Here is a 27,245-nt window from a genome sequence, read left to right on the forward strand (position 1 = left end):
TAAATTTTAACAGTGTGCGTTGTTCTATGCATAGGCAAAAGGTTCACTAAGCTCGGCACCCACCCCAAGATATATAACTAACTTGATTTCCTCTGTCTATAATTATCTTTTGATATCTCCTGCTGTTTTCCCAGCATAAGTAAATATCGATTTTGAGTAATGATTTTATAGCCATAGCTTGAAATATTTAAGAGCCCCATTCCACTCAAAAGTTGAAAGGAATAAATAGTTTTTAGGGGTAGAGCTTCGGTCGGACTACAAATACTGAAGTAAATCTACGCTGCATTTCGCACAGTGTAAAGGCAAGAAGAAGAAGCAGACCAGAAAGCTAGCATGATTGTAAGGACAGCTTGGATTCAGGGTCTTTTCTAGCCTTACTTGATTTCTTTTAGGGTCTTGTGCCAGCCCGAGCTGCACGCTTTTTACAGGGTATCTGGCAGCTGGTTGACCAACTGGACTTTCGATCGCATTTTGATTGGTTTGTGGCCCGTTTAATTGGCACATTTGTTGCGGCCATTTAATGCAGTTTATGAATATTTAAATCAAATTAACGGCACTGCCGGCCATCCATTTAGCGCACCATGCAAACAAATGACAAGGGGAATCACAGGGGGGGGGGGGGGGGAGAGAGGATTGGGTTCAACTTCGGCTAGCTGCCTCCGACCCCCGTTTTGACCAGTTGTTGCCAACGTTCCGTTCAACGTCGCAACGTTTGTCCATTTGTCAGTTTTGGGCCGGCGACAAATTTCCATTAAATGGACTGCGAGGCGTTAAGTGTTTGCTGTAACCAGCCAAAGCGCTAGCTCCCCTCTCTCGCTCTGTCAGGGCTTACTGCCCTGCTGGTATTAACCACCCGCCCCGCATACCCCCCGCTTCCCCCCTCGCCCGGGACGGTTCACCCTGCTAATGCGCTGAGCCCAGCCAAGGGTAGCGCATAAATCCTATAAATCCGGCGCTTTGATCATTCGCCTTTTGCCATACGCTTTTTGCTGCTGCTGCGTCTCAAAGCCGAAAAGTGGCCCATGCTCAGGGGTCGGGGGCAGCGGAGGGTTGGTGGTGTGGGGGGAAAGGTAGGTTTTGTTAAATCCGATAAGCAAATGTAGTTGTCGTCCCTTTAAGAAAGCGACGCGTTCGTTGTTTTTATTTACAGTAAGTGTTTTTAAAGTGCCCCGTGCCAGATTAGGATGAGCCGTACAGAGAAGATTGTCGAGCGGATGCGTAGAGTGGGGGGGGGGGGGGGGGGGGGAGAGGTGGTTTGGTTGGGCTGTAAGCTGTGCAGCACAGCAGGTGGAATGTGCTCCGCGAGCCGCCGTCTTTCACCTGTGCGATGCGTGCAATCAACTTTTGATGCCTTTCATTAGATAGAGAATAATATAAATTTGCCTTCGAATATGTTGTAGTATATATACTCTTGATCCGCAGCCAAGTCAGTTAAGTCGGCAGAAGATTCTAAGAAATCTGAATCAAACATCATTCGACTCACTTGTGAGCAATATCTTGTCAACCACGGATCACTATTTCATAAGCTTGTATATCAGTTTCTGTATGAAGGAACTCTCCTTTTCTTTCATAGGATCCTGATGTTGATTTTTCTAGCATTTCTGCCTGGCCGCATACTATATGTGTGTAAGGGTATCTGATGGTCGGCTAGTTTTTTAGCTGTTCTTGTTTGCCAAGTTCCCGTCTGCATTTTGGCCTCTTTCTTCATTCATTAATGCATTAACCTTTGCCCTCCCTCTCTCTGCCTTGCCCACCCCCCACCCCCCCTACTCTCTTTCTCAGCCTCTCGTCAACTGCCTCAGCTATTTTTTAATGGCGCCCTCTTGTTTTTTATTTGTCGCCCAACAATGGTTAATAAATATTTAATGTAAATAAATTACAAAACGCTTTTCAAGGTTACGCCCATCCTGGGCACTCGGCGCCATTAGACTACCAACAACTACAACAACAGTCCAGAAAAAAACAAATAAAAAAAAAAAAACGAAAATAAAACCCCATAAATCTATCTATCATAGCCCCAAGTGCTGCCACAACTAGACTCGCCCTCTCTGGCGCAGCGAATGACATTTATGCAATAATTAAGACAAATATTTGCTGGCTCTTTATTTTTAGTCGCACTTCAACTAGAACACACACATACACACACATACACACACACACACACACACACAAGTGCGTTGAAAGCGCGTCAAGCAGTTAGCGTGTCTTATTTTATACCCTGTAACCAATACGCCAGCCAAGAGGGGTCAGTCCTGTGCCTTTGGTTGAAAGGCATTCACATATAAAAACTTGTGAAAACTGGCTGACAAGCTGCTTGATTGATTGACTGATTGATTGACTAACTGACTGATCAACAATCGTTGATCAAGGCAGAGCTCAAGCCGAATAAGCGAGGCGTTATAGACGGGGCTTTGGCTAATTCCACACGCAAGCGTGGAACATTTTTCATTTTTCGATCGAATTCAAATTCATTTTCAAAGATCTTTCGCAAATTGACTTGTGAGGTGCTTCGCACAATATCCCCAATCCCCTCTTGTAGGTAAATTGTAAATCGAAATCGATTAGCGAATTTTACAATTCCAATAAACCTTCTATGAAACATTTTGATATGCCCTTGCCCATCGATTAATGTACGTTTTTATCGATTAATGTTATCGATATCGTTAATTCAATTCAATTGAATTCTTTAACATATTTTATTAACTAACGTTGTTCTTGAACTGCTTACAGGGTACCTCAGAGTCAAGCAGACGCACACTTCTCGCACTTTTACTCATTATTATGCATTTTTTATAGTTGTTTTTTTTTTTTTCTTCATGCATTTGCTTTACCGTTTCCGCTCTTCATGTGTGTGTGTGCGTATTTATAAATAACCATGTCTGAGCCCAGCCCCCAGTTATAGCCGTAATTTCTGTTTGTGTGTGTGCTGAATTCATATATACATGCAGATACATAGGTGATAAATTCCTGCAGAGGCAAGAGTTCAAAGCCCCGAGTGCGAATATGACTGAGTTCAGAGCAAATGGCGGCAAAAGAAATATTTGTTACGTCTCAAGATTCTACGAACATATTTATGAGAGTGTTAAGTCAATTGATTGCTAGGAAATATCTTGCTGATATATTTAATGGGTAAAATATAAAACGAATCGGAGAATCTTAGCCAAGTTTTGGGTTGTTTCTCTAGCAGCAACTCAGTATTAAACAGAGTTTGTGCTGCGCATTGCACATTTGTTATAGAAAAGTAAAACGTTTTAGCTCTGATTAAATGAAAGGATTTTTGTCAATCTGTTGTCTATAAGGTTTTCTGGTTTCTGCTTCGGTTAAAACTTCATAATCTAGGAAATCAAAAGCATAGTCTGGTTTCTGATCGTAAGCTATATGAAGGCATGGGCATCAAAGCTGATGTTATGAAAACAAGTTTTTATTTGATATTTACCTTTCTTTTCGAGCGGAACTGAATAATGAAATATTAGGTTTGGGTTGTGAATAAGATGTTCTACGACCCGGAATACAAGTATATTAAGAAATGAAAAACAATTTAAATAGTTAATACTATCGAAAGGTGTAGAAAATTGCACTATGTTCGCTTAAATACTATTGCTATAGCAAATGATAGGGTATTAATTCGATAAAGAAAGGCATGTCGATTTCTATAGCATACTTTTTTGCGTACAACTGAAAGAGGCACTACATAAGTTTCAGCTTTTTTTCTTGATATATATCAAATATTAAGTTGAAAAAATATTTAATTAAAACATATACTAATGTGCCCGATATGATAATATTATTTATGATATTACTTGAGCTCCATTGAGGCAAGTTAGTTAGAGTAATCAGATCAGTCAGTCAGACAGAATAGATAATTCCATTTTGCAACTGTGAAAATGTGCACTAAACGAATGTTTTTACATTTTACGAATACAAAACGAGTTCTTGTTATGTTGAGTGTTATCAATTATGGTACAGTATACTCTATCCACAAGTATTCGACGAGTCGCGACCGTAAAGATTTGAAAAATAATGCGCCGACGGCAAAACGGAATCAGGGAGCAGGCTACGGGCTAGATTCTTCATCAATAGGGTTATATTTTGTGCAGAGAATGTGTCTGTAGACGTTTTATATAGCACTGTGTGAATAATGTGATAGCAGATCCATTGTAAACCCTGGAGACCCAAAGCTTAACCTAACTGTCAAATTCTCGGCACAAATCAGAGAAACCTCATTGGATTGGGGAATGGGTTTCGGCATTTGAGTAAATTTTGATAATTTATTGATGAACTTTCGTATTGTTAGGGATATTACTTACAGATGGATTTGGCATACAGCGCCGCATTTGCTCCGAACTTCGATAGGATGGACTGTAGCGTCCTGGAAAACAACTGGGCGCTGACATTTTCATTTTATCCGTCGTCGAATACATCGACATTGTCATGCAGCCGCCGACGAAATCCTCCTCCAGCTTGAACGCCCTTGAGGCGTCAAATGTCGTTGGCGAGTAAATTTTGAAGCACTTACTTTGACAACTTTGAACGAGTGTCCTGCAATGCAGGACGCCAAATATATCTATATATATATATTTTTGGATTGACCAAAAAAGTTGACTTTTTGGCAAATTAACTATATCTCTCCAACTATCTAACTTCCTAGAGAGATATACGCTTTCATATATGCATTAACTTTAACAATATTTCAAACACTGTTTTCGTTTTTCACTGATTAATCGGGAAGTTTTGTCTGCGCCGCGCAACAAAACTGATAAAAAATAGCACAAGAAAAAAAATAGTTAGGTTAGGAAATTGCCGTCGCCAAAATGCAGTTGCTTGTTGTTGAGCATGTGTTTGTGTGTGTGTGTGTGTGTGTGGTAGCGTGTGTGTGTGTGTGTTGCAAATCAGGACACAAGCAACAACAACAACAACAGTACAAAATGCGCGCTTATCAATTATGAAATTGCCTGCTCACTGACTGTAATTGAACGTAATTAGATGACCGATAACCGATGACCGATGGCTGGCAACGTTGTCCAGCAGCGATGCCAGATGCACGAAAAAGACAACGACAGCGACAACGACAACGACTACGACAAAAGACAACGACGCGACACGACGCAACGTTTGGGTCTGAGTTAAGCGCTGGCCACGCAAGCACTGTTTACCGTTAGGACGTAAGCGAAGCCAAAGCGAAGCGTAGCCGTCGCCAAGCTGAGCCGAGCCGAGCTACGCGTCGCGCGCTCTGAAGCTTTCGCGCCTGAGCCTAAGCCTAAGCCTGAGCCGGAGCCGGAGCTTTAGCCGTTGCCAAGCCGCGCTTAAAGCTCAACAAGAATTTGTTGCTTTTTTTTTTGTTTTGGATTTGTTTTTTTTTTTTTTGTTTTTTCTTTAACTATTCGCGCGCTGAGTTGCGTTTATGTGTGTGTGCGTGCGTGTATTGTTTGTGTTTGCCCGGCCGTCGCTCGCACAGCTGTTCTCTTCGCTGGCTCTGTGTGCATTTGCTGTGCCTGTGGGCTGTGCCAGTGTCTGTCTGTTTGTGTGTGGGCGTGTATGTGTGTCGCTCGGTCGGTCGGTCGGTCGACGCGCGGCGCTCAACTATTGTCGAAACTGAAAACGAAACGCAAGCGAACAGATTTCACAACTAGACAAGCGCGCGTTGTGTTGTGATAAAGAATTCTATGATGAGTTTCGCTAACTTCAGAGTTTATTTTCAATGGGTAGGACATGTTTTCATTATTTAACAGCTGTAGGCGTGGCCGTAACGGCCACCCCTACAAAATGGCAGCACTGCGCTTTATGTAATACAAGCAGCTCAATGCTGATTGGTCGCTGCAGCGCTGCCAGCGTCAACGCCGACGGCTTCGTTCAGCTGGAATTGGGCAGCATTGCGCTGTGCCTGTATCTGGGCAGCAGGCAACAAACTTGACGAAGCCAATGTGACGACGGTGGCGGCTATTCCCAGCGACTGCGCACTGGATCCCACCATCCAGTCGTGGCCGGGACCCTTGTAGCAGCAGCAGCAACACCAGCAGCAGCAGCAGCGCCCTCTACTTACCCCCTTTTTCCGCTCCGCTCTCGGCACTCTCTGGACCGCTGTCTCTTTCGCTCAGTTTGTCTCTGTTGCTCTGCCTATCGCTTTGGCTGAGCATCGCAATGCTTGTCTGCGTCCAGCATATGGCACAATTTTTTGGCAGGCAACGCGACAGGAGCCTTAACAAAAGGCACAAAACACGGCCAACACGGCTCGACAATGCCGCCGCAAAACGGGCATGGTCATTGGGGGTGGTTGGTGGGGAGGGGCGGCGTATGGGTTTGTGGGCTGGGTCCGGTGTGGTTACGCCTAGCGCCCGGTTATTCATTGTATTGCCAGTGCGACTGTTAAATGCATGCACACATACAGGGTGCCCTTAGCAGCAATGAAATGGGTGTCGCAGCACTGTGGTAAGCTCGGATGATTTTTCTGGAAAAAGAAAACATTTTTAAAAGTTTTTTTTTTTAAAACCTTTGACTAAAATATTTCCAAGAAATACGTGATAATTAAATGTTACTTACCGGAAATGTTTACATAACCAAATCATGTTAAGATAAGAGCTGTTAAGCATTGCTGTACAGCCAAACAATGCACGTGCTTGACTTTTTGAGTAATTTGTGAGTCATTTATAAATTTAAACGATTTTTCTGCAAAAACAGAAACCCATTTTTAAAAAGTGCACAACATTTAGCTAAGATATTCTTAAGAAATTGTTAAAACTAAAATGTTACTTACCGTTATTGTTTACATAACCAAATCCTGTTAAGACAATAGCTGTTAATCACTGCTGTATGGACAAAAAAAGCACGTGTTTGTATTTCGTGAGTTTTTTGTAGACATCTTCAAATGATTTCAATAATAAAATTTATCAGCTAAGATTTACATATGGATTCTGTTCTCTGCGAATTGCACTATGCGTGCATATAATTGATTTTGCGAGATTAAACCTTTTGTCTTAACTATCAATTCTTTTATCAATTCAACTTTACTTCTGGCAATATACACATGAGCATCTACCCAGATGATCTCAATAGAGGTTTGATCAAAATAATCGTACTTTACCGAATGTATTTTTAAAACTATTCAAAATAAATATAAAATATTTCTTCTCTTTTTTCTGTAGCTAATGTACAAAAGTAAAATAAAGATGGATTTTTAAAGACAAAAATATTAAAATGAGAAAAAATTATTTTTTTAATATGATCTATTTACTTTAGTTTACACACCATCTTGAGGATATTAATTGTCATTAATCGACACATGTTTAATCGAAATAGATATTACATAGGTATATAGGATATAGATGTTCGTCATATTCAAATTTAGCTAGTTAAGTAGCTAATTGTTTAAGCAATCATTATTTGTGTTCTTTATTTTTAAATCTAAAGGCATCTAATTTTGAGCTTGGTGGCGCCATCTATGTGTGCTGGCAACACATATGCGTTATTGCTTAAAAGCTTGCAGGAGCATTATTGCTTAAGCTTATTGGCCCTAAGTTTTAACAGAAAAACTTACCAAGGCTTCAAGCTTTAACGGTAAAGGCTTGTATGCATGTAAATACACACAATTGAATGAAAGCTCGCAAAAGTTACAAGCACTGATAATGTTGGCTTTCAAAGCTTTGATACGTATAGCTGCAACGCTCCAATGTCCAACTTTTAGGACATTATAAGTTTCATTGACAACCAAATCAGAAAGCTTTGACTTTTGTTGCCCTGAAAGCTCACATCTAAGCTTTAATGCGTCAAGCTAAATTGACGATTGATTGACTGATTGGTGATCATCCGATCGGCCTCAAACTCATTTACAAAGATCTTTGTTCAAATTCATTTAAGTGGTGTTTCACACGAAAAATCCATTTCTTATAGGTGGACTAAGGGGTTGAAAATTTGGTGCGTGAAGCTTCGCGCGCAAATTAATTTCCAGGGATCTATATGCAAAGTTTAAAGCATTGTCCGATTTGCTTCAAACTTATTTTTAAAGCTCCACATAAGAACTAAATGAATACGTGCTTCAGGGAAGTTCCACCCGCAACAATGGTAAATTGACGGAAAACGGTTTGGTTAGAATTCAGTTAAGCGTGCCACTGGCAATGTGTATGTGTATGTGTACATACATACAGACACACACATACATACACACACATACATACATACACACATACATACATACGTACATACATACATACATACATACATACATACATACATACATACATACGTACATACATACATACATACATACATACATACATACATACATACATACATACATACAGACATACATACATACATACATACATACATACATACATACATACATACATACATACATACATACATACATACATACATACATACATACATACATACATACATACATACATACATACATACATACATACATACATACATACATACATACGTACGTACGTACGTACATACATACATACATACATACATACATACATACATACATACATACATACATACATACATACATACATACATACATACATACATACATACATACATACATACATACATACATACATACATACATACAAACATACATACATACATACATACATACATACATACATAAATACATACATACATACATACATACATACATACATACATACATACATACATACATACATACATACATACATACATACATACCTACATACCTACATACCTCCATACCTACATACCTACATACCTACATACCTACATACCTACATACCTACATACCTACATACCTACATACCTACATACCTACATACCTACATACCTACATACCTCCTGCTCCGCCCCTTGGTGCTCCTCCGCCATGCTCCTCCGGCTCCTCAGCTTCCAGCGTTGAAGCCGCCTGCGACTAATTCATAGGTGAAGCCTGCAGGCCTTACTAGAATTTTTGAGAATCGAGGAGGAGAGCAGCTTTAATAAATACGTTTTCTTATTTAAATTTGCCGCGCAACAGGGCAAACTGGTCTGCTATTGGTATAGAAGACTATTTACATGCAACATACATGCATGCATATGTACGCACACACATTCACACACACATACATACATTCATACATCATTTCTTTACATCATTTTTCCGAAAATTTATATAAAGACATAGTTTTTCCTTTTCTTTTTGAATGAAAATCCGGACTCAAACAACATTTTGTGGGGTTTTTTTTTGTTCAGTTTTGTGTTTTGTTTTTTTTTTTTGTTTGTACAATTATCTAGTTTGTTCATCATTATTTGTAATATCAATAAATTATTGTAGAATTGTGTATAAAACTTTTTACAAGGATAGTCTAACATTGGAGTACAATATAAACAGAGTAATATCAATGGAATACACGGCTACTTATATACATATATAAGTATGTGTACACACATATACATATGTATGTATATATATGTACATATATATATAAATATATTTAATGTATGAGCGATGAAGCACAACATGGCGTATAATGAATTTCATAAATTCGTTCAGGAATCATAATACCTCGATTATTTTTTGTTGCTTTGTTACCATCCTATCCTAAACACACACAAAGAAAAAAAAATAATAAAAAAAAAAAGAAAAACTAAATAAATAAATAAAAGAGAATAGAACTTAAGATCTATATATTATAATATTTATACTAAATAGTTGAACTAAGCAGCAAACGATACAAAACGATGCGCATGGCAGGGAATTTTAGGGCAGGGCTCGTTATAAATATTATTATTGTGTTCCTTTTGCTACTTCTGTTCTTCTGTTCTTCTTCTTATTCATATACATATAATACCTTCGCTTCTTTCTAGCTGTTCGTATTTTATTTTCTCATTTTCTTTCGCCGATTGGCATCGTTGCTAAAATGTGCTTCTAAACTGTTTTCGATTGAGATCTATGGTCCTATTGAAAGTCCTTTGCCGTGTGGACTCGAACTGGAAGGCATTTTTGTGGATCAGCAGGAGATTGGATATCAGCTGCACGGTGCCGGTTGCCGGGTGCCGAATGCGGGTTGCGGGGTGCACAGTGCCGGCGTGCAGGGTATGCAGGGTGTGCAGGGTGTGCAGGGCGTGCGGTGTGTTTGATGCTGAACTTTTGTCCTCAGGTGGTTATTTGCTTTGCTTTGCTTTGCTCGTTGCTCAATTTGTCGTCTAGCCTAGATCCGTAAACCTTAAACCTTATAGCTTATACTTATATTCACTTTGTGGCTCCATTCCTAATCGTGTCTGCCCAGCAAACCGTAGACGAGCCGCCGGCGCGCCAACAGCTCGGCCCGCATTGCATCCGTATACGGATCGAAGGATAGCAGCCGTTTCTTGCGCCGGAATATGCCCTCCTTGCGCATGAGGGCGCAGCGCATCAGCTGCTCGTTAACCGGATACTCGAGAAACTCGAGTATGTTGCGCAATTCGCGCTCCGTATTGTGCACCAGATCATCGTAGAACACAACCTTAATACTGCCCGTAAAATTGCGCGCCCAGCTGAGATTCATGAGCTCCCAGCCCTTCAGCTTATTGCTGACAAACTGTTGCCAATCTGTGCGGGAGAGAGAATTTCCATTAGCTAAAAATGAACCAATTCAATACATATATACTTATATACAAACACACACACACACACACACGCACACACGCACACACACACGACTATCATTCGCCATGATTTGCCGACTCGTGCTCAACTCACATTTGCCCTTTGTGCGCTTGTAGCGATCGGGTGAGGCGAAGCCAATGTGACCGCCGCTCTGGCGATTGAACTCGGCAATGATGGCCTTCTCGGGATCGCGGACCAGGAGTATGGCTTTGGAGAAGGGGGCCCACGCCTTGGCGCCCCATTCGTGCGTCTTGACCAACAATACAGAGCTGTTGCACACATTTTCCGCCGGAAAGCCCGTCTTCAGCAGGCCGTAGTCCTTGTAAATGCTGCCCGTCAATATGCCCGTCGCCTGCTGCAGCAGATACCGCAGCCACGTGTTGCCGCTGCCCGGAAAGCTGGCCAGCGCGGTCAGCATGGGCGACGGCGCGATACCCTGCAGTTGCAGGCTGGCGCTCGCATCGCTGGGCAAAGCAGCTGCAAATATTTGAATCATTGTTGGCTTATCAAATTTCTTAACCAAGTCTCTATTAATCAAATAAAGAGCTGCGCCTGAGTAAAGCTTTATTTTACGATATTGGACTTCGGAGAGCTCGCAACTGCTGCGCTTGTTCGGGATCTATCAAGAAACGGTTTTTCGACCGATTCTTAATAGAGTTCTGTGAGCTATATGGTATTGTGGCCCGATTTTGATCAGGTTTAGCTTAAAAGCAGCATATTTAGGCTTGCAAATGCCAAGATATTTTGAAATAGCCTGATTCCACTATGCTCTAAAAATGTTACATTTTCCAACTCCACATTTTGCGGTTCCATTGGCAAGTGTTCGCTTTCGCCTATCATAAGAAACACGAACTATTCGGGGCGAATATCAACACTTGTCACATTTGTCGCAAATGTGAAAAATGTGTTTTCTTATGGGAAAACGTACATTCGCAAATATATTCAAGAAATGTAGACAGTGGAATTGGGCTATAAAACCATAATGTTTAATTTGCGATCGATTATTGCTATGGCAACTATATAAAATAGTTCCCCCATAGTATATCGTAATCGATCGTAATATATCGTAATTTCTTGAAATATTCTAAATTTGTTGTTTACTGTTTGATCAGTTATCGTTTTATTGCGTTATCGCTTGTAGGCAATACTTACTGTAGTAGTCGCCCGCCTTGTAGTCTGTGTAGTTTGGAAGCTCGCGATTCAGATATTTGAGGTCGCGACACCAGCGAATGGTCATTTTGCGACTGGGCATGGGAAACCGGGGACTATGAAAGCTGGAAAACTGTCAAAATGAGAAACCAATTACAATTCTAATTATACCACACAATATGCAATATGTCGGATTACCTCGGCGAATCGCTCGATGCGCGTGCGTTTTGGATGCGTGCCGGGTATATTGTTCATGGATAGAAACAGGACGCCGCCTATATAGATGATGATTGTTGCCGAGACACCGAAAAAGCGCCAGCCTTGCAGTGCCATTACGCCGCCTTTGCATTACTGAAACAGAATATGAACACGGATATATATGACTATATATATATACATATATAGAGAGAGTGAGAGTGAGAGAGAGAGAGAGAGAGAGAGAAGGAGTGGGTTATATATGGATATGGATATATATGTTAATTATCTAGGCTGGCAGTCGCTTACTTCTAATGGATATGCGCGCATTTGATGAGACCAATTAAAGCGCTTAATTTCCCGTAATGCTACTAGCTGAAAACAAAAACCTCGCCAAACTGAACTCAAAGTGAACCGAAAACCGTGCGGCTCAAATTTTATTTTTCCCTTTTGTCTTGTTTTTTTTTTTTGTTGATTTTGCTATGGAGACGCTACAAAAAAAAAAAATGCGCAAGGACTCAACGACGCCATAGCCTCAATCCCCAATCCTCAATCCTCAATAGCCAAGCCTCAAGCCTCGAGCCTCAAGCCCGCAGCGTAGTCGCTACCCAATGCCATATAACGCGCGATGGTAGCCCCGACAACGACAGCAATCCGCCTGCCCCACCGCAAAGGGGGGCCGCACTTCTGCCGCAGCTAAAAAGAACAATCTTTCGGCGGTGGCGTATTGACTAACAGCTACCCTGTACTCTGTTATCAGGTCATGCTCTCGATATTTCCTTACTTTCCTTTTTGCGTTTGCCAGGGAAATTTAAATCCAATGGCTATACATACTTCGGCTATATCCCTTCTAAATCAATTTATATATGTGCCCAGTTATTCAATCTGCTCTAAATAGTTAGTTGCAGTCACAGTATAACCTCATTTAAGCAGCTTGTGGCTACAGGGTATATTGTTGAAAAAAGGCAAAACTGTAGCGCAAGCAAATCGCCTTGTCATGCCTCGATATGAACTATAAAATTCCTTGAGCTGCTCGACACGCGCATAAAATCCACAAAACCACACACTACACAACCGCCCCCCCCCCCCCCCCCCCCCCCCCCCCCCCCCCCCCCTGACCCCGCCCCCATGCATGTACACAGACGAGCGTGTGTTTGGCAGAAAGACAAGCAGCAAAGCAGCAAAATGCGAAAATTTATGCAACAGCTGGGCATAAAGTATTTCACGAGGGCCAATCAAAAACTAACTAAACGCGCGCATAGTTTACAATCAGGCCACATACTAATACAAGCACGCACGCGGCATGCACTTGTATTGGTGAGCTTTCGCAGGCTACGCTGCGCGCTGCAGCGTCGAGCAGCGGTCTGCTGCGTGCGTGTGGCGCGTGTGTGAGAAAGCTTTGGAACGCAGTGCTTTATTGATATGATATTTTATATGATCTGGTTAAAATGCACTTAAAATAAATAGGAATTAAATTTAAATACAGATGCGATTTGGCAAGTCTTAGAACAACCCCATAGCAGATGAAAATTAAACTGACAAAAACATAAAATGTCTGCTAAGAAGGGGTCACAAATAAAACACGCACAAAACAAAAGAGCAGTAGCAAAGCCGTAGAAGAAAAAACAAAACCAAAATGGGGAAGACCAAAAAATAATTTGATTGTTTTGCGGCCACAGAAATCAGATTGGCCACGCACATTAGCGGCCCCTCGTGTGTCACATGCTAAGCAAAGCCTAAAAACATCAATCCCCCTTCCCCTCTCCCTCCTCCTCGTAATAACCGCAGACAGGTGAATGAATGGAGGAAATCGCTAACGCCCAAGTGGAGCTGAGCCAGCTGCAGTTTTGGACACATGCTCGCACGGTTGGGCTATGCGGAATTTACATAATTATAAAGGGGTGTGTTTGGGCGAGGTGGGGGCTCAGTTAAGGCTGTGTGTATGTGTGTGTGTGTGTGTGTGTGGCCGCCACATATGCCCCATAAACATGCAATTTAATAAATGCTCGCTGGAATTTTTCTGATGCGCAGATCACATAAACAATCAGAACATTTTGCAACGACTCACAAAAAAAAAATTAGAAAAAAATCGGAATATATTCCGCAAGCATTTCGACACACACACACACACACACACGCATACACGTGTGTGTTTGCATCAAATGTAAACAAATAATATTTGTTATGCTCTCTAAAAATTTCACTTACCGATTCCGATTCCGCGCACAGCTCCACACAGACACACACACACACACACGCACGCACGCACACACACAGAGAGAGAGAGAGAGAGAGAGAGACACACACACGCACACACACACACGTCCAACTACCGTTACATGCCACAGATTCTGAAAACAGAATCCCCAAACAGCGCACACATTTCGCTTCCTCTCGTCTTATAAATAAACAAAACTTGTGCTAACGAAATAGAAAACAGTTTTTTCTTTTTTTGTATTCTTTTTCTTTTTGGCGTTTTTCGTTGTTTGTTTGTTTTTTTTTCTTTTAGCTTTCGGTTTTATATATTCGCGCTTGTGGTTTCTCGTTGTATTTTGTTGGTTCCGTTGGCCGCCGCGTCGTGTGCTGCGGACCTGTCGCTGTGCTGAAGAACTTCTGGCTTATGCGCCAGCATCGCGAATTGTGGGGATGAAAGCGAACGGCGAGCATAAAAAAGCTTTGCCGCGCGTAGCGTTGCCGGATGTCAGCAAAGCAAATTGCCCGTAACGGCACATTCAGCGTTGCTTCGCTGCCAGCTGTGCCTAGCAGCTGTTGTGTCCCGCACGTCTGCTCCAGCTGCTGCAACTGCTCTGTGGCTGCTCTGCGCGTGTGCGAAAGCTTGGCACCTGTCAAAGCTTTCGCCTGTGCAGTGCCGCGGATGCACTGTAGATGGCGCCAGATACTCTTGGCCGTTTTCAACTCTAGTCGACGTGATACATAAAACGAAGCCAAAATTCGTTTTTTTCGCCGTTCATTTTACATTTAAAACGATAATCTAGCAAAATTGCAAACAAATCAGCATGAGGATTGCTTTTTTTGTTATAGCTGTGCTGCATAACTGCTGAGGAGGGTAACACCATTCGATGCTGGCGGCATTTGAGAATTTTTGCAGATTATCTTGGAAACGTTGCAACTGTTGCTGTGCTTCTGAGCGAAGGCTCAGGTAAGTTAGGGAGGGGGTTGGATCACCTTAAAGCTGCCTTTCGTTATTTGGTGAACTTTTCTCAAATATATATTTTCTATATACCAGAAATATGCACTTGTTAAAAAATTCAGTAAATAATCTCTATGAATTTATATATTGAAGTAATTGAAGTAAGTAGAAATCCAGCCATAAATTGTTCTGTTTCAAAAAGTGCTTGGTTTAAAAAATGTTGGAAATTCGCTCGCGTACTAAACTTGTGTTTTTCTTTCATTTTATTTAATATATGTTTTGTTGTTATTATTAATATGTTTGTTTTTTATTATTAATATTATTATTTTTATTATTATTATTTTGTTTGTTTTTTCATATTTCACCTTAGTTGCATTTGTTTGTTTATTAGTATCATGTTTTATTTGAATTTATATATTTTTATATAATTTATGATCTCTCATGTTTCTGTTCTGTTTGGTTTTTCTTCGGTTTTCTTTTAGCAACATCATACCTTATGGTGAGTAAAATTGATATGATGCAGATTTTTGGCACACTAAAAGTTAACTCGCAATTTATAGGCAAGTTTATTTTTTGCGTTTATGCATTTTGTTTTAGCTTTTCAATTTTGTTTCGTTCGTTTCTTTATTTGCGTTTCTTTAACATGTGCTAATTTCATTTCTTTTATTATGTACTTCATATATTTCATTAACTATATAATAATATGCATTCATTTGTTCTTAGTATCTGTCAACATTTGCGAAATTAGCAATAACGACAGAGAGAGTGAGATATATATATATATATAGAGAGAGAGAGAGAGAGAGTTGGGAGTGAAAGAGAGGCAAAAAAAAAAAAATTGGGAAATTTAAGACTAGACTCTTGTGGTTTACTCTTAACGGTCTACCTTAAGCTAGTGTACAAAAATATCGATAACTTAAAAGCGATTAATTTTAAAACAACAACAACGACATCAACTTGTAGTACTTAATTTACTACCATATACATAATAATTACAGAGTGGTGGATGGGCTGGGATCGGAGGGTGCTGGGGGAGGGGGTCTAAAATTAATTAAAGTATTCATATTCATAGGTAATTGACTCACAGAGTTTCATACAAGATGTGTGCGTGTGTGTGTGTGTGTGTGTGTGTGTGTGTGTGTGTGTGTGCTCCTTCGACTCGATCAGAATTTCGACTAGAGATGAGCGCGTGACACGCCAAGTTCGTGCCAATATTGAAATGAGTGAAATTTCATAAATAATAAATTCTGATATTTTCTCAACTTATCTCAGAATTTTCGCACTTTTATGTATTATTTAAAGTAAGTTAACATTGGCATAATAAAATGTCATTTGAAGAAGAAAGTGTTTAATTTATCCTATAGAAATTATTTTGCTAATGAATAAAGTGAATAAAGCTTTGGCACATTCTAAAAGTCGTGACACTTTCACTGTCATGCGCATCTTCCGGTTCCGGTATCGCCAATCCGAAGCGCGCTCATTTCTAGTTCCGATCAGAGTGCGATAACTGTCTTCTCTTGTTTCATGTGCTTGTGTATGCGTGTGCGTGTGCATGTATGTGTGTGTGCGTGTTTGTTTGTTTGTTTTGCTCTGATGCAAATCATATGATGAAGTTTACACAGTTAATATTTATCATAGTTGCATTTGGTATATATACATATATATATATATGTGGATATATATATATATATATATATATATATATATATATATAAGTATATATCGTAAGATCCATTAGATTTAGTTGCATTACATTTGCTAGTTTCGTGTTAAATACTTTGTCACGTTCTTATATAAAAGGAAAAACAAAACTCTAAACTGTTGTGGTCCCTGGCGTATGTAAGTAATTCGAAAAAAAATGTATTTGGTTTTTGTTTCGTCTCAACAATGCTACAACAATGAAAGAACTCGTTAGAAGAACAGATAGAAAACAATGGAATACACATGTATTTGCTTATATAACGTATATGTATATATTATAAGTATAATCACTTAACAATCTAGATGATTAAGAGAATTTCGATTAAGTTGTGCTTGACCTGGTGTTTCTTCTTTTTTTTTCTTTTGTTTTTTGGTTTTTTTGGTTGTTGTTGGTACTCTTATTAAATTTAGTTGGACTGCTTAGCTGGCTGTGACCCATTTATTGAACCCATTGAAATTGTTCCTTGAATTAGTGCGTTATCGTTATCGTCATCGTCATCGACATGGACATCGATATCGATATCGATATCGATAACATGGTGCTTTTTGTACAATGCAATACATGGCGTACAACTCAACCGCCGACTAGTAGTTAGTTAGTTGTTGCATTTAGTACATATTGTTAAGTAGTGGCATATAGAGCATATATTGTATGTATGTGTATATATCTATGTATATATACTATATAGTATCTGAATAGTGTTACGTTTCGTTCTGTCTCGACTTTCATCTCGACTCGTGCGCTAACTACGTTACAAACAATACGATAGTTACGATAGTTTTTGTTTTTTTTTTTGTATCGATAGCTTCTTTTGGCATTTGCATTAGTGAAATTCTGATCTGAACGCTTGCTGGCTAGGCGCTACGAAACTCTATAGTGGGCGTGGCTAGGCCTCTGTTAATCGCCACATTTGACAACATGACAACATTTCGGCTGGGGGCGGTGCGAGCGGTCGAGCGTGCAGTTGCCCAACTATCGATAAAACTATAATTCCAATATCGATACTCTTATCGATAGGTGAAATTGATGCCGAGCTTGGCTCACCGACTTGGCAGGAATTGCCCAAACCATAACGACTTAAACCAAAATCGATTTTCACAATAGTGTTATCGATAGTTTTGCAGCTTTGGCACATAGTTAAGGGCGGTGTTGGGACGGTCTCTAACAGTGTTCAATTTGTGTTTGCTTAGCTCAAAGTAGCAACAAGTTTTTAATATTTTTGTATGTCTTGTTTTTGTTCTGATAAAATCTTTAGATTAAAAACAGTTTTCTTTTTTTTAACACAATTAATTGTTCTTTCTGGAATTTGGGCTTCTTGGAATTTACTGCTTATGTTTTTTTTCCCTTTTAAGTTAAGTTTTTTTGTTTTTTCGTTTAAATAGTTACAATAAAATAGCGCTTAGCTTATAGATGAAACATTAGATTGGAGTTTCCTTTTCGTCTTTTGTTTTTTTTTGTGGGAAGATAAGCTTTAGTATCGTTTGTGCATTTGCTAGAGACTAAACTAAGAGACTTTTTTGAAAAGTCCGGTCTAAAGTAGAATTTGGCATTATATAAAAAAGCTGCGGCGAGCCTCGTCAACTAATTGGGTAAATTTTGGATTGGCCTAAAATGATCCCTAAACAAAATGAAAAACTAGTAAGCCAATGTTGTGCTTTTACTAGATTTGGCGAGAGATGATTAGCTTGATAGCATTAGTTGGTATTGATTATTGCTGTACTCCATCGGAATCTAGACTAAATTGCTATAGTGTAGACAGTAGACAGTAGACAGTAGACAGTAGTTAGTAGATAGTAGATAGTAGACTAACGCTTAGACAGTTCTCTAATAACTTCCAACTCAATGTGTATACATTTTATCAATGTGGTATTAAGTATATGCTAAAGGCTCTATGTAAGTATTTGTATGCATGGTGTTTATTATAACATTATATTTAATTATGCTATAATATATTAATTGTGTGTGTTTCTCTCTGTTTCTATCTGGTATTCATAGTTTTGGTATCTCTTCTTCTTCTTCTTCTTGTTGTTGTTGCTTGAATTGATTAGTATTTAAAATGTTCTTCTTAAATAGGTCTCTATATATGTTATTAAAGCTTTCGGTTTTCATTACACTATTTCATATTATATTTAAGAATATATATATATATATATATATTTATCTAGTATGTATATATATATATTTGTGTGTGTGTGTATAACTACGTACTTAATAGGATAAGAGGTATATACATTTTTAGTTTCTTTTTGTTCTTTTTTTACGGTTTTTTACCGAAGCTTAGCATATCCACCGCATGTCCAGGAACCCAGGCAAATAATAGTGACAGGAAAGTGACAAAACCTTAACACACACGCAAACGCGCACACACACACACACACATTAGATATCAATACTAATACAAATCATATATGCGCCAATGGCATGGACGCTATATATATATATAGATAAATATATATATATATAGGACGGTATTATGTGGATACTCGCAGCTGTCTTTCACTCACACTAACCCGCACGCACACACACAATTTTGTACATCAAATGTAAGGCTTATTGCATGGAAGGCTTTGCCAGTGTTGAAAACTGACATTGGACTATGACCATAACGATAACGATAACGATAGCGATAACGATAACTATGAGGCCTCTCTGCATATACGATATGTGCATGTTTGTAATTTGTGTGGACAGGGTTGTGATAATAGAAGCAACAAATCGATATATATCGATAGCGATTAAATGAGATTAGACGCAAAATTAATTGATCTAGACAAAATCGGTAACTTTGGTTGACAATCGAACGAGAGAGAAGCGATACTGGTAATGGAAATCAGGCATCGCGCTTGATCTATACCTTTGATTGACTTGTGCAAATGATATCGATAACGATAACATGAGAACTCATATACACATATACATAGTTATGCATGGAAGACGCATGAGGTATGCGGTTAATGTTGATTAGCTAACGATAGCTTGTAATAATTATATCGATAACGATAACATGAGAACTAATATATACATAAATATAATTATATATGTAAACCGCATGAGGTAAGCGGATAGTTTTGATTGTTATAAAGAGTCTGTCTATGGCTCGATGATGGTTCCGCTAGCGATAACGATAACGATAACAACTGCTTTGAATAATCACTGACAACGATACAACCGCAGATAACTAGGATGATAACATTATGCAAATGAATCATACGACACATAGAGCTGCAAAAGAAATTTCGGCTATAGTCAAACGTATTGTTCGACCACGCCTACGATAACGATAACAATTATGAATGAGCGATAACGATAACATGAGAATTGAAATATGTGTGCATAGGATATATATGGGATATGCAAGACATGTGGGTAAGATAAATTGGGTTTCTGGACAAAACTGTGGAACGCTCTTCGATTTGTTTTGTGTGCTGTGTTCTTCCTCTTCTCTGCTTGCCTCTAATACTAGGTTTTATGTGTGTTTTATAGGATTTCCCTAAGTTGCATCTGCTTTGTTTTTTTTTTTTCTTTTTTTGGGTTTTTTTTTGTGGTTTTCTTGCTCTGGAGAATTGGTTAAGGGCTAAACATATATATAGAATATATATAGCATACCTCTTTATATGCTGTCTTGTATATCGGTGTGTGTGTGTGTGTGCGTGTGTGTGTGTTGTGTGTTGTTCCTTTTGTAATACTGCTCGTATTGCTTAGCTTATTGTTTGTGTCCAGGTTTGTTCTTGTTATTGCTGTGGGTGGTTGCTGCGATTATAGTTCTCAGAGCTTGTCTTTATCACGATCGATGCTCATTGCTTTAAAGATGCCACGTCCAATGCCATAGCGCAGGTTAAACTGATCCAGGCTCGAGGCACGCGGTCGATTACTGCCGCTGCCGCTGCCGCTCCCGCTGCTGCCGTTGCCACTGGCCACGTGGCCCAATGTGGCATCGACATCGGCGCCAGCCGCACCGCCAGTGCTGGCCAGACGCTCATCCGGATCCGTTTCGCTGTGCTCCGTTTCGGTGTCGCTGAACTTGCGACGCCTGCGCAGAAATGTGCTGCACTGCCGCAGCTCGCCCAAATTGTCGGAGAGCGAAAGGCCACGCTTGCGCTCCTGCCGCTCCATTTCGGCCGCTAGCATTTGCACCTCCCAGTCGTTGTGGCCGGCGCTGGCAGCGCCGCTGCTGGTGGCCGCCGTGACCAGCGCCGCGCCGCTCAGTTCATCCTCCGCCTCCGCCTCGTCGTCGTCATCGTCGTCGATGTCGCCGGCAATGTTTAGCTTGCTCGACGACGAACTCGAGCTGGAGCTCTCCCCAATATCCAAAATGACGCTGTCCGACAGACGCGTCAAATTGCCCGTCACATCGGAGACCATCATGCCGCTGCCGCTGCTGCTGCTGGCCACGCCCATGCCAGAGCCACCGCTACTCCTGCTGTCGGCAGCGCCTCCTGCCATGCTGCTGCCACTGGCAGTTCCATGCTCAAGCCAATCGCGATAGCCAGGCAGAACTCCTGCCCGGCTGCTGTGCCGCCCATTGCCGTGCGGCGTATAAAAGCTGGGCTGGCTTTGGGCGTGCCGCGTCGTCAATGTGCCCGGCCCGCTGTAGTAGCTGCTCGGACAGTTGAGCGCATTGGCGGAGGCCGCATGATGCCGGCTGGGTCCAGGCGATATGCTGCGCCGACCGCCCTGGATGGGCGGGGACGAGGTGAACACAGTGTCCAGCGAGTCGCCGCGCTGCCGAACGAAACGCAAAGGGACAGACATAAGAGGGGAATGACAATCAATTAGAGAGAGAGAGAGAGAGAGAGAGAGAGAGAGAGAGAGAAAGAGGGGAGACACTATTAACTATCACGTATCACGTTCAATTTGAGGTTAAAATAAGCTTTTTGAGTTTTACAAACTACAATTTTGCTTAATAGGAGCAAACAATTAATATTGATTGGCAATCTGGCAACGCTGGCAGTGCTGCTTTTATTTAGAAAGCGCGCAGGTAAGCGAACTTACCATGAAGAGCAGCTCGGCCGAGGAGCCAGAACTGCTATTATCCTGCTCAGCCGGCTCGTCATCGTCCACGGAGAGCTGTGGCAGCTTCTCCCGTTTAATTCGACGCGTCGGTGTTGCCATCGTTGATTTCTGTTCGATGGAGCGCAGCTTTAGCTGCAGCTGGGCAATGATAGCGTCTCGGCGTCTCACCTCGCCGGCCATGTTCGAGAATTGCGACTCGAACTTTGAGTGCATTTCGTTCATGTGCGTCTTTATCACGTGATTGATGCCGCTGACTATCTGATTGAAGTAGTCCTGCGCCTCTGGAAAGCCTTGAATTCAAATTGTATTTTGAGGTTAGTAAATGCGTACACCCGGGTGGCAACCCTGTGCGTGTTTGTGGTACAGTTGTGTACGGACGACGGCCCGTCGGACAAGTGAGAGGCGCCACTATGCGCCCGTGTGGGTAAGTCAGCGTGGGTTTGTGTGCGTGTGTGAGTGTTCGTGTGCGTGTGTGTGTGTGTTAGTGATAAAGAGAGACAAAGACAACATTCTGGCTGTAAGTGTTAAAGTGATTTGCAGTTGTGGTTGCAGTTGTTGTTGCTGTCGAAGCCTTTGCTGTTGTTGTCGTGTTGTTACCAAACGATTAACAAATTAGATAATGCATACATACGCAGGTTACAGTTATTTACACACATTCCCATACAAATTACAGCGCTTCCTTGCATTTCCGTCATGGAAATCAATCAAGATCAACGATAAATTTTCGATTTGTTCTTACTTTCTTTAACATATTTACAAAAGCGTTCAAAGTTTCGTGTATGTGTGTGTGTGTGTGTGTGTGTGTGTGTGTGTGCGTGTGTGTCGGTTGCATGCTGAACGATCGTACGCCGTCTTCGTTGTTTCATTCCATTGCGTTCCAAAGCGTGCGTGCGCGTGCTTCGATAAGTTTTAAGCTCAATATCGATATCGATAGCGATAACACTGCCGTTGACGATATCAATATCGATGACGAGCTCAAACGTTTACGGGCTGAAAATGCTTTTGTGACTGTGCAAATTGTGTACTTAAACCAATACCGTTAGAATTCTTTCTCTTGAGTTAAGACTTAGTTTGATATAGTTCGTTTATACTCGAGACAAATGATAATTACGCATATCAATAATTCTATAAAGCGCTTAAATATACGATTTGGACTCTGAGGTTGTTGCTTAGCTGAAGGTGTTGATAATACCTGAGCTTAACCTGGCCAATACTTACAAATACTTTATAAAACTTAAAGAGGTATAAAGCTTCAAGGTATTCGATAAATTATAAGGTGATATCAACACTTAACCTAGCATAAGCATTCGAAACTTTAAGCAAGAATATCTTAATTAAAACCAAATAGTAAATGGTAAAAGATGACATGGCATCATGCATAATGAGAAATGCACAAAGGCTAAATAGCGCCATATATATGTACTTAGAGACAGATATAGAGAGAGAGAGAGACAGAGAGAGATAGAGAGAGAGATAGAGAGCGAGTGAGAGAGATAGTAAGAGGGAAGCAAAGCGAAGCGTAAGAGTTTTGTATAGTGTGCTTTTAGGCGCTGCAAGAGGCATGCATAGTACGTCGGCCTGATTAACATTAGGGGCATTCAGCAATACTAAAAAGTATCGATGACAAAAAAGTATCGATCACAAACTAATACTTCGAATCGCTTGCACTTATTTGTATGCAGCTAAATTATGTAAATTTTTTTTAAAGGAAATGAAACGAATTAAAATGCTGCTGGAATACCCCTAGTGTAGCACAATGGACATATTATCTAATTACTGAGTGTTAAGGGACACATTGTAAGCTTGACGGGGGCGAGGGTGAAGCGTGGTTGCTCTGACTTGGACTCGAAATACTCGTATTTATATTGGGTAAATATGGTAAGGATATTTGCAAAAGTACGCTCAACGTAATTACCTTCCAATTTTGGGACCTGACCCGCCTGACTGGTGGCATTCATCGTGTTCTGCCGGAGCTGCAAATTCAAATTCAAATCTGTGGATTGTGCATGAAATTCGGTATTCTGTGAGAGTATCTGGTTTGACGCGGAGCACTCGACCACATATGAGGCGGTTGCGGATGCGGATGTCGATGCGGATGCGGATGCGATTGACGCTGAGCCGTTGCCAACGCCAGCGATAACGCCGCCGCCCAGCTGTGGCTCAAATGCGAAACATTCTTGCGGCGAATTCGTTGGCGTTACCAATGCCAACGTCGGCGACCAGACAGACGGATCTGGCAGCATTATGCCCGCTGGCCGTACCGTTGTTGGCGTTGCCATATTATTATCTGTACCGTTACCCGTAACCGTGACCGTACCGAGCGCGAGCGCGTTCGCGTTTGCGTATTGCGAATTATTTTGACAGGCAACAGCACCACCGAGGGCAGCGAGGTGCAGCTCCTCTTTGGCACTGGGTGGCGGGCTGGAAAGAGTTGAATGGAAGGTTACACTCTTCAAGAGCTTACTGTGCCTGGCCACGTACCCTTCCAAGGTCGGCTCCATGAGCAGCCCCCTCGATAGTGCACTACTGGCCTTGGCATTCGCCTCGTCTTGGGCATCACCATCGGCTGCGGCACCACCACCAACAGCTTGATCAGCTAGACCTGCTGCTGCACCACCCTTCTGCAGTTTTTTCAGTATGCTCTTCAGTTTGCGCCGTTCGACGGTCTCGTTCGATTCCGGGCTGAGCGGCATGTACTCCAGCTGGTGCGCATGCGCCTGGGCGTGCGGCTTGGAATTGCTATCCGATGCGGATGTATTGGTCGAAATGGATGTGGAGCTGGTAGTGGACTCGTAGGCGCTCAGAAACTGTGTGTAGATGCCGGAGGTGTCGCTATAGCAGCGATATAATGACTCCGTAATGGGCACTTCGTTGTTATTGCTGCTCGACTTGGAGCAGTCCAGGCTGAAGCTGCGCGTCTGCAGCGCTTTCTCCAGTTCCGCTAGCTTCTGGCGCTCATTCAGTATCTTCAGCCGTTTCACAAACGGCAGTCCACAATATTCCGGCGATAGATCGAAAACGCTTTGATAGAGCTTCCGGCCGGTTGCCTCAGCCTCGGGCAGCTTTTGTTCCGGTTTCTGCAGTCGAAGGCATTCGCGTGTGCTGCTCAATGTGCTTCGGGCACTCGACGAGCACGTGCTCGAGCTGGAACCATGGCCATGCCCATGACCCTGACCGTGACCCTGACCGTGACCATGTGCGTGACCGTGTGCGTGACGCGGCGAGCGTGAGCTGCGCGCACTGTGATGACGCGGTCGAGCGTTTGCCGTGCCCTCCATATGCTGCGGTATATTGCTTAGCGAATAGTTCTTTAGCGGCGTTGCCAGATCGTCTGGCGAGCAGTTGTTCAGGCTCGTGTAGCTGGCCGACATCAGTGTGGCCAGCTTCAGCTTGGACCAGGGCTTGATGGGCGTGCCATCCGTATCCGTATCGGACTGCAGCGGTGTGATCAGCATCTGGGACGGTTTTATCACTTTCCTCGACATGGCGGCACCTGTCGGCTGGCCAACAGCCACTGCACCGGCCGCCGGCTCCAACGGTGGCAGCCCTGAGCTGGCATGCTTTGCCACCACAGCCAGCGATTTGGGTGGCTCCTTTTTGGCAATGGCGCCGGTGGTGCTGGTGGTGCTGGCGGTGCTGCTGCCGCTTGCCACGGTCGGCACCGCACCCTGCAGCTGTTGTATCTTCTGCTTGAATGAGACCTTCATGATGGGCTTGATTTGGGCAACGGTCAGCGTTTGAGCTGTGCCTGCACCACCTGTCGCAACACCTGTCGCAGCAGCTGTCGCACCGGCTGCTGCTGCTCCAAAGTCCACCTTGCTGCTGATGTTGGGCGGCGTGTGTGCCTAGGGGGTTAGTTAAAAGATGGAATTAATATGCTGCTGCCTTGCTAATAGGATGGATCAAAAATGAATCAATCTATGCTCAAAACTGTGGTGCTTGATATTGAAAGAGTGGTTTTCGGCTTTACCATGACGACGCCGACGGACTCGCTGATGGCGTTCGTTTGTGGCTCGTTTTTAATTTTCAACTGCTGCAATCTCTGGATCAGGGGAAAGCCTTCGTTAAACTCGCGTTCGGGCTCTTCCTGTATCGATTCCTGCGGCGATAACGTACACGTTACATGTGAGTGAGGTGGAGATTTCTGTGGTGGTGTGGACTTAACAGCTCGCTCTTCGCGATCCTAGTGCAAGACACATAAAGACACATACAAAAACTACTATTTAGGAGCCGGGGTTCATTACATACAACACGAATTTTGCTTTTGGTTTTAGCTTTCTCTCTTTTGGGCTTTAAGCTTAATCAAATTAGGTACCAAATCAAAAAGTACAAATCCAATAATCATACATTTTTATAAACTCTTCGCTGAGTATGCAAGATGCGGTGTAATGTGGTATTGTGTGGTGTCGTGTGATGAGCCATGATAAGATTTAAAGTAGTTGAATGTGGAATGCTATAAGATGGCCAAATGTGGTGTGAATGAAAGCTGCGTTGTGTTTCCTGTTATGTTTATGCATCTAAGTTGAGTTGAATATGCTGGAGAGTGGCGTAAGTCAGTACAATCTGATTCAATGTGGAAGGGTTTGAACCACATTCAAATGTGGTATAGTAAGTAACGCTCTTGTGTTTGTTGTGTATGATATGGTAGAGTAGTAAGGACCTCGCCTACTGTTCTGGTGAAATTCAGTGTGAATGATTGAATAACTGTGATCAGGTGTGGTTTTCTGTTACAGAAGAGTTTAGTATAGATCAGGTCAGATATGATTAAGTGTGGTGTTCCGTTGTTTTTCTCTCATTCTATAGCCTGTCTTTGTCTTTTGATCGATTTGTTTACTTACAAAAATAAAATTGTAATTGAGCAACTAATTATGGGTAGTCTTAAGGCAGCCGTCAAGCAATTTCCAGTTCTCTACTTGGTGTGGCGTACAGAAAGATATATAAGAGGCTTATAGGCAGGTCCATCAACATGAAATCATAAAAAGCTGCTGCAAAATTAACTTAAATCGCGCGTTAAGGTCCTAAGCCTTCACTTAGCTAATAGTTAAATATAAATATGAATCCAATTAAAGGTATTTGATGGGAGATAAAGAAAAAGGCAGCAAATGATTTTTAACGCGAACTTTGACAGCAACTTATAAAACAAGGACCATAATTGCATCGAATTCGTTTGAGAATTCATTCGCAAAACGTGCTTCATACAAGATTATCAATTGAATTACAAGTAGCTATTATTACAAAGGTTAAGGTGCACTAGAAGCAATTCAATATAACTATAACTTATTTAACGATACTGAGGAAAATAACACAACAAAATGAACTAGTAACAATAAAAAAGGGGAAGCAGCACTCATCGCGACTCCAAAGACTGAAGAGTGCGTATCGAGCGGGTATGCGTATTTGTAAGTACACGTGTACTCGGTATG

General features: G+C 41.7%; 3 protein-coding genes across 14 annotated transcripts in view; all 3 read right to left on the reverse strand.

Moving 5' to 3' along the window:
- Positions 1 to 5,651, reverse strand: part of acj6 (abnormal chemosensory protein 6) — a 36,926-nt gene extending 31,275 nt beyond the window's left edge. For 5 of the 7 annotated variants that reach the window (XR_011416430.1, XM_015169937.3, XM_032439990.2 and 2 more), the window contains exons 1-2: positions 4,965 to 5,651; positions 4,308 to 4,753 (exon numbers count right to left, since the gene is read on the reverse strand). Coding sequence is in view for 6 of the 7 variants with exons in the window: in XM_015169937.3 (XP_015025423.1) it covers positions 4,308 to 4,433 (126 nt within the window). In the remaining variant the exon portion in view is untranslated. Of the gene's footprint in view, positions 1 to 4,307; positions 4,754 to 4,960 lie in introns of all 7 variants that reach the window. The other 2 variants (XM_070208376.1, XM_070208370.1) reach the window with 2 other exon arrangements.
- Positions 5,652 to 9,624: 3,973 nt separating this feature from the next.
- On the reverse strand, positions 9,625 to 14,599 carry LOC6633859 (WSCD family member CG9164). Of its 2 annotated transcripts, none has more exons than XM_002057346.4 (5): positions 14,165 to 14,599; positions 11,960 to 12,112; positions 11,765 to 11,894; positions 10,706 to 11,089; positions 9,625 to 10,555 (listed from the first exon to the last, which is right to left on the reverse strand). In XM_002057346.4, the coding sequence occupies exons 2-5, from the start codon at positions 12,092 to 12,094 to the stop codon at positions 10,236 to 10,238; spliced, it is 969 nt and encodes a 322-aa protein (XP_002057382.1). In that variant the 5' UTR covers positions 12,095 to 12,112; positions 14,165 to 14,599; the 3' UTR covers positions 9,625 to 10,235. The 2 variants fall into 2 exon arrangements, with proteins under 2 accessions (XP_002057382.1, XP_032295879.1); XM_032439988.2 differs by lacking the exon at positions 14,165 to 14,599 and adding an exon at positions 12,266 to 12,283.
- A 2,215-nt stretch (positions 14,600 to 16,814) lies between these two features.
- The window catches only part of Cngl (Cyclic nucleotide-gated ion channel-like), a 34,756-nt gene continuing 24,325 nt past the window's right edge, over positions 16,815 to 27,245 (reverse strand). For 2 of the 5 annotated variants that reach the window (XM_032439876.2, XM_032439877.2), the window contains 4 exons: positions 25,793 to 25,921; positions 23,738 to 25,667; positions 21,802 to 22,112; positions 16,815 to 21,531 (listed from right to left, as the gene is read on the reverse strand). In XM_032439876.2, coding sequence (XP_032295767.1) covers positions 20,575 to 21,531; positions 21,802 to 22,112; positions 23,738 to 25,667; positions 25,793 to 25,921 — 3,327 coding nt within the window. In that variant the 3' untranslated portion in view covers positions 16,815 to 20,574. Of the gene's footprint in view, positions 21,532 to 21,801; positions 22,113 to 23,737; positions 25,668 to 25,792; positions 26,006 to 27,245 lie in introns of all 5 variants that reach the window. The other 3 variants (XM_032439873.2, XM_032439875.2, XM_032439874.2) reach the window with 2 other exon arrangements.

The sequence above is a fragment of the Drosophila virilis genome, chromosome X (assembly GCF_030788295.1).
Source record: "Drosophila virilis strain 15010-1051.87 chromosome X, Dvir_AGI_RSII-ME, whole genome shotgun sequence".
Classification (NCBI taxonomy): Eukaryota; Metazoa; Arthropoda; class Insecta; order Diptera; family Drosophilidae; genus Drosophila; species Drosophila virilis.

Coding starts and splice junctions, on each gene's coding strand:
- LOC6633859 (XM_002057346.4), bottom strand. CDS start 12,094: ATGGCACTGCAAGGCTGGCGCTTTTTCGGTGTCTCGGCAACAATCATC. Junction 11,895..11,959: donor GCATCGAGCGATTCGCCGAG/GTAATCCGACAT, acceptor TCATTTTGACAG/TTTTCCAGCTTTCATAGTCC. Junction 11,090..11,764: donor CAAGGCGGGCGACTACTACA/GTAAGTATTGCC, acceptor AAATATTTGCAG/CTGCTTTGCCCAGCGATGCG.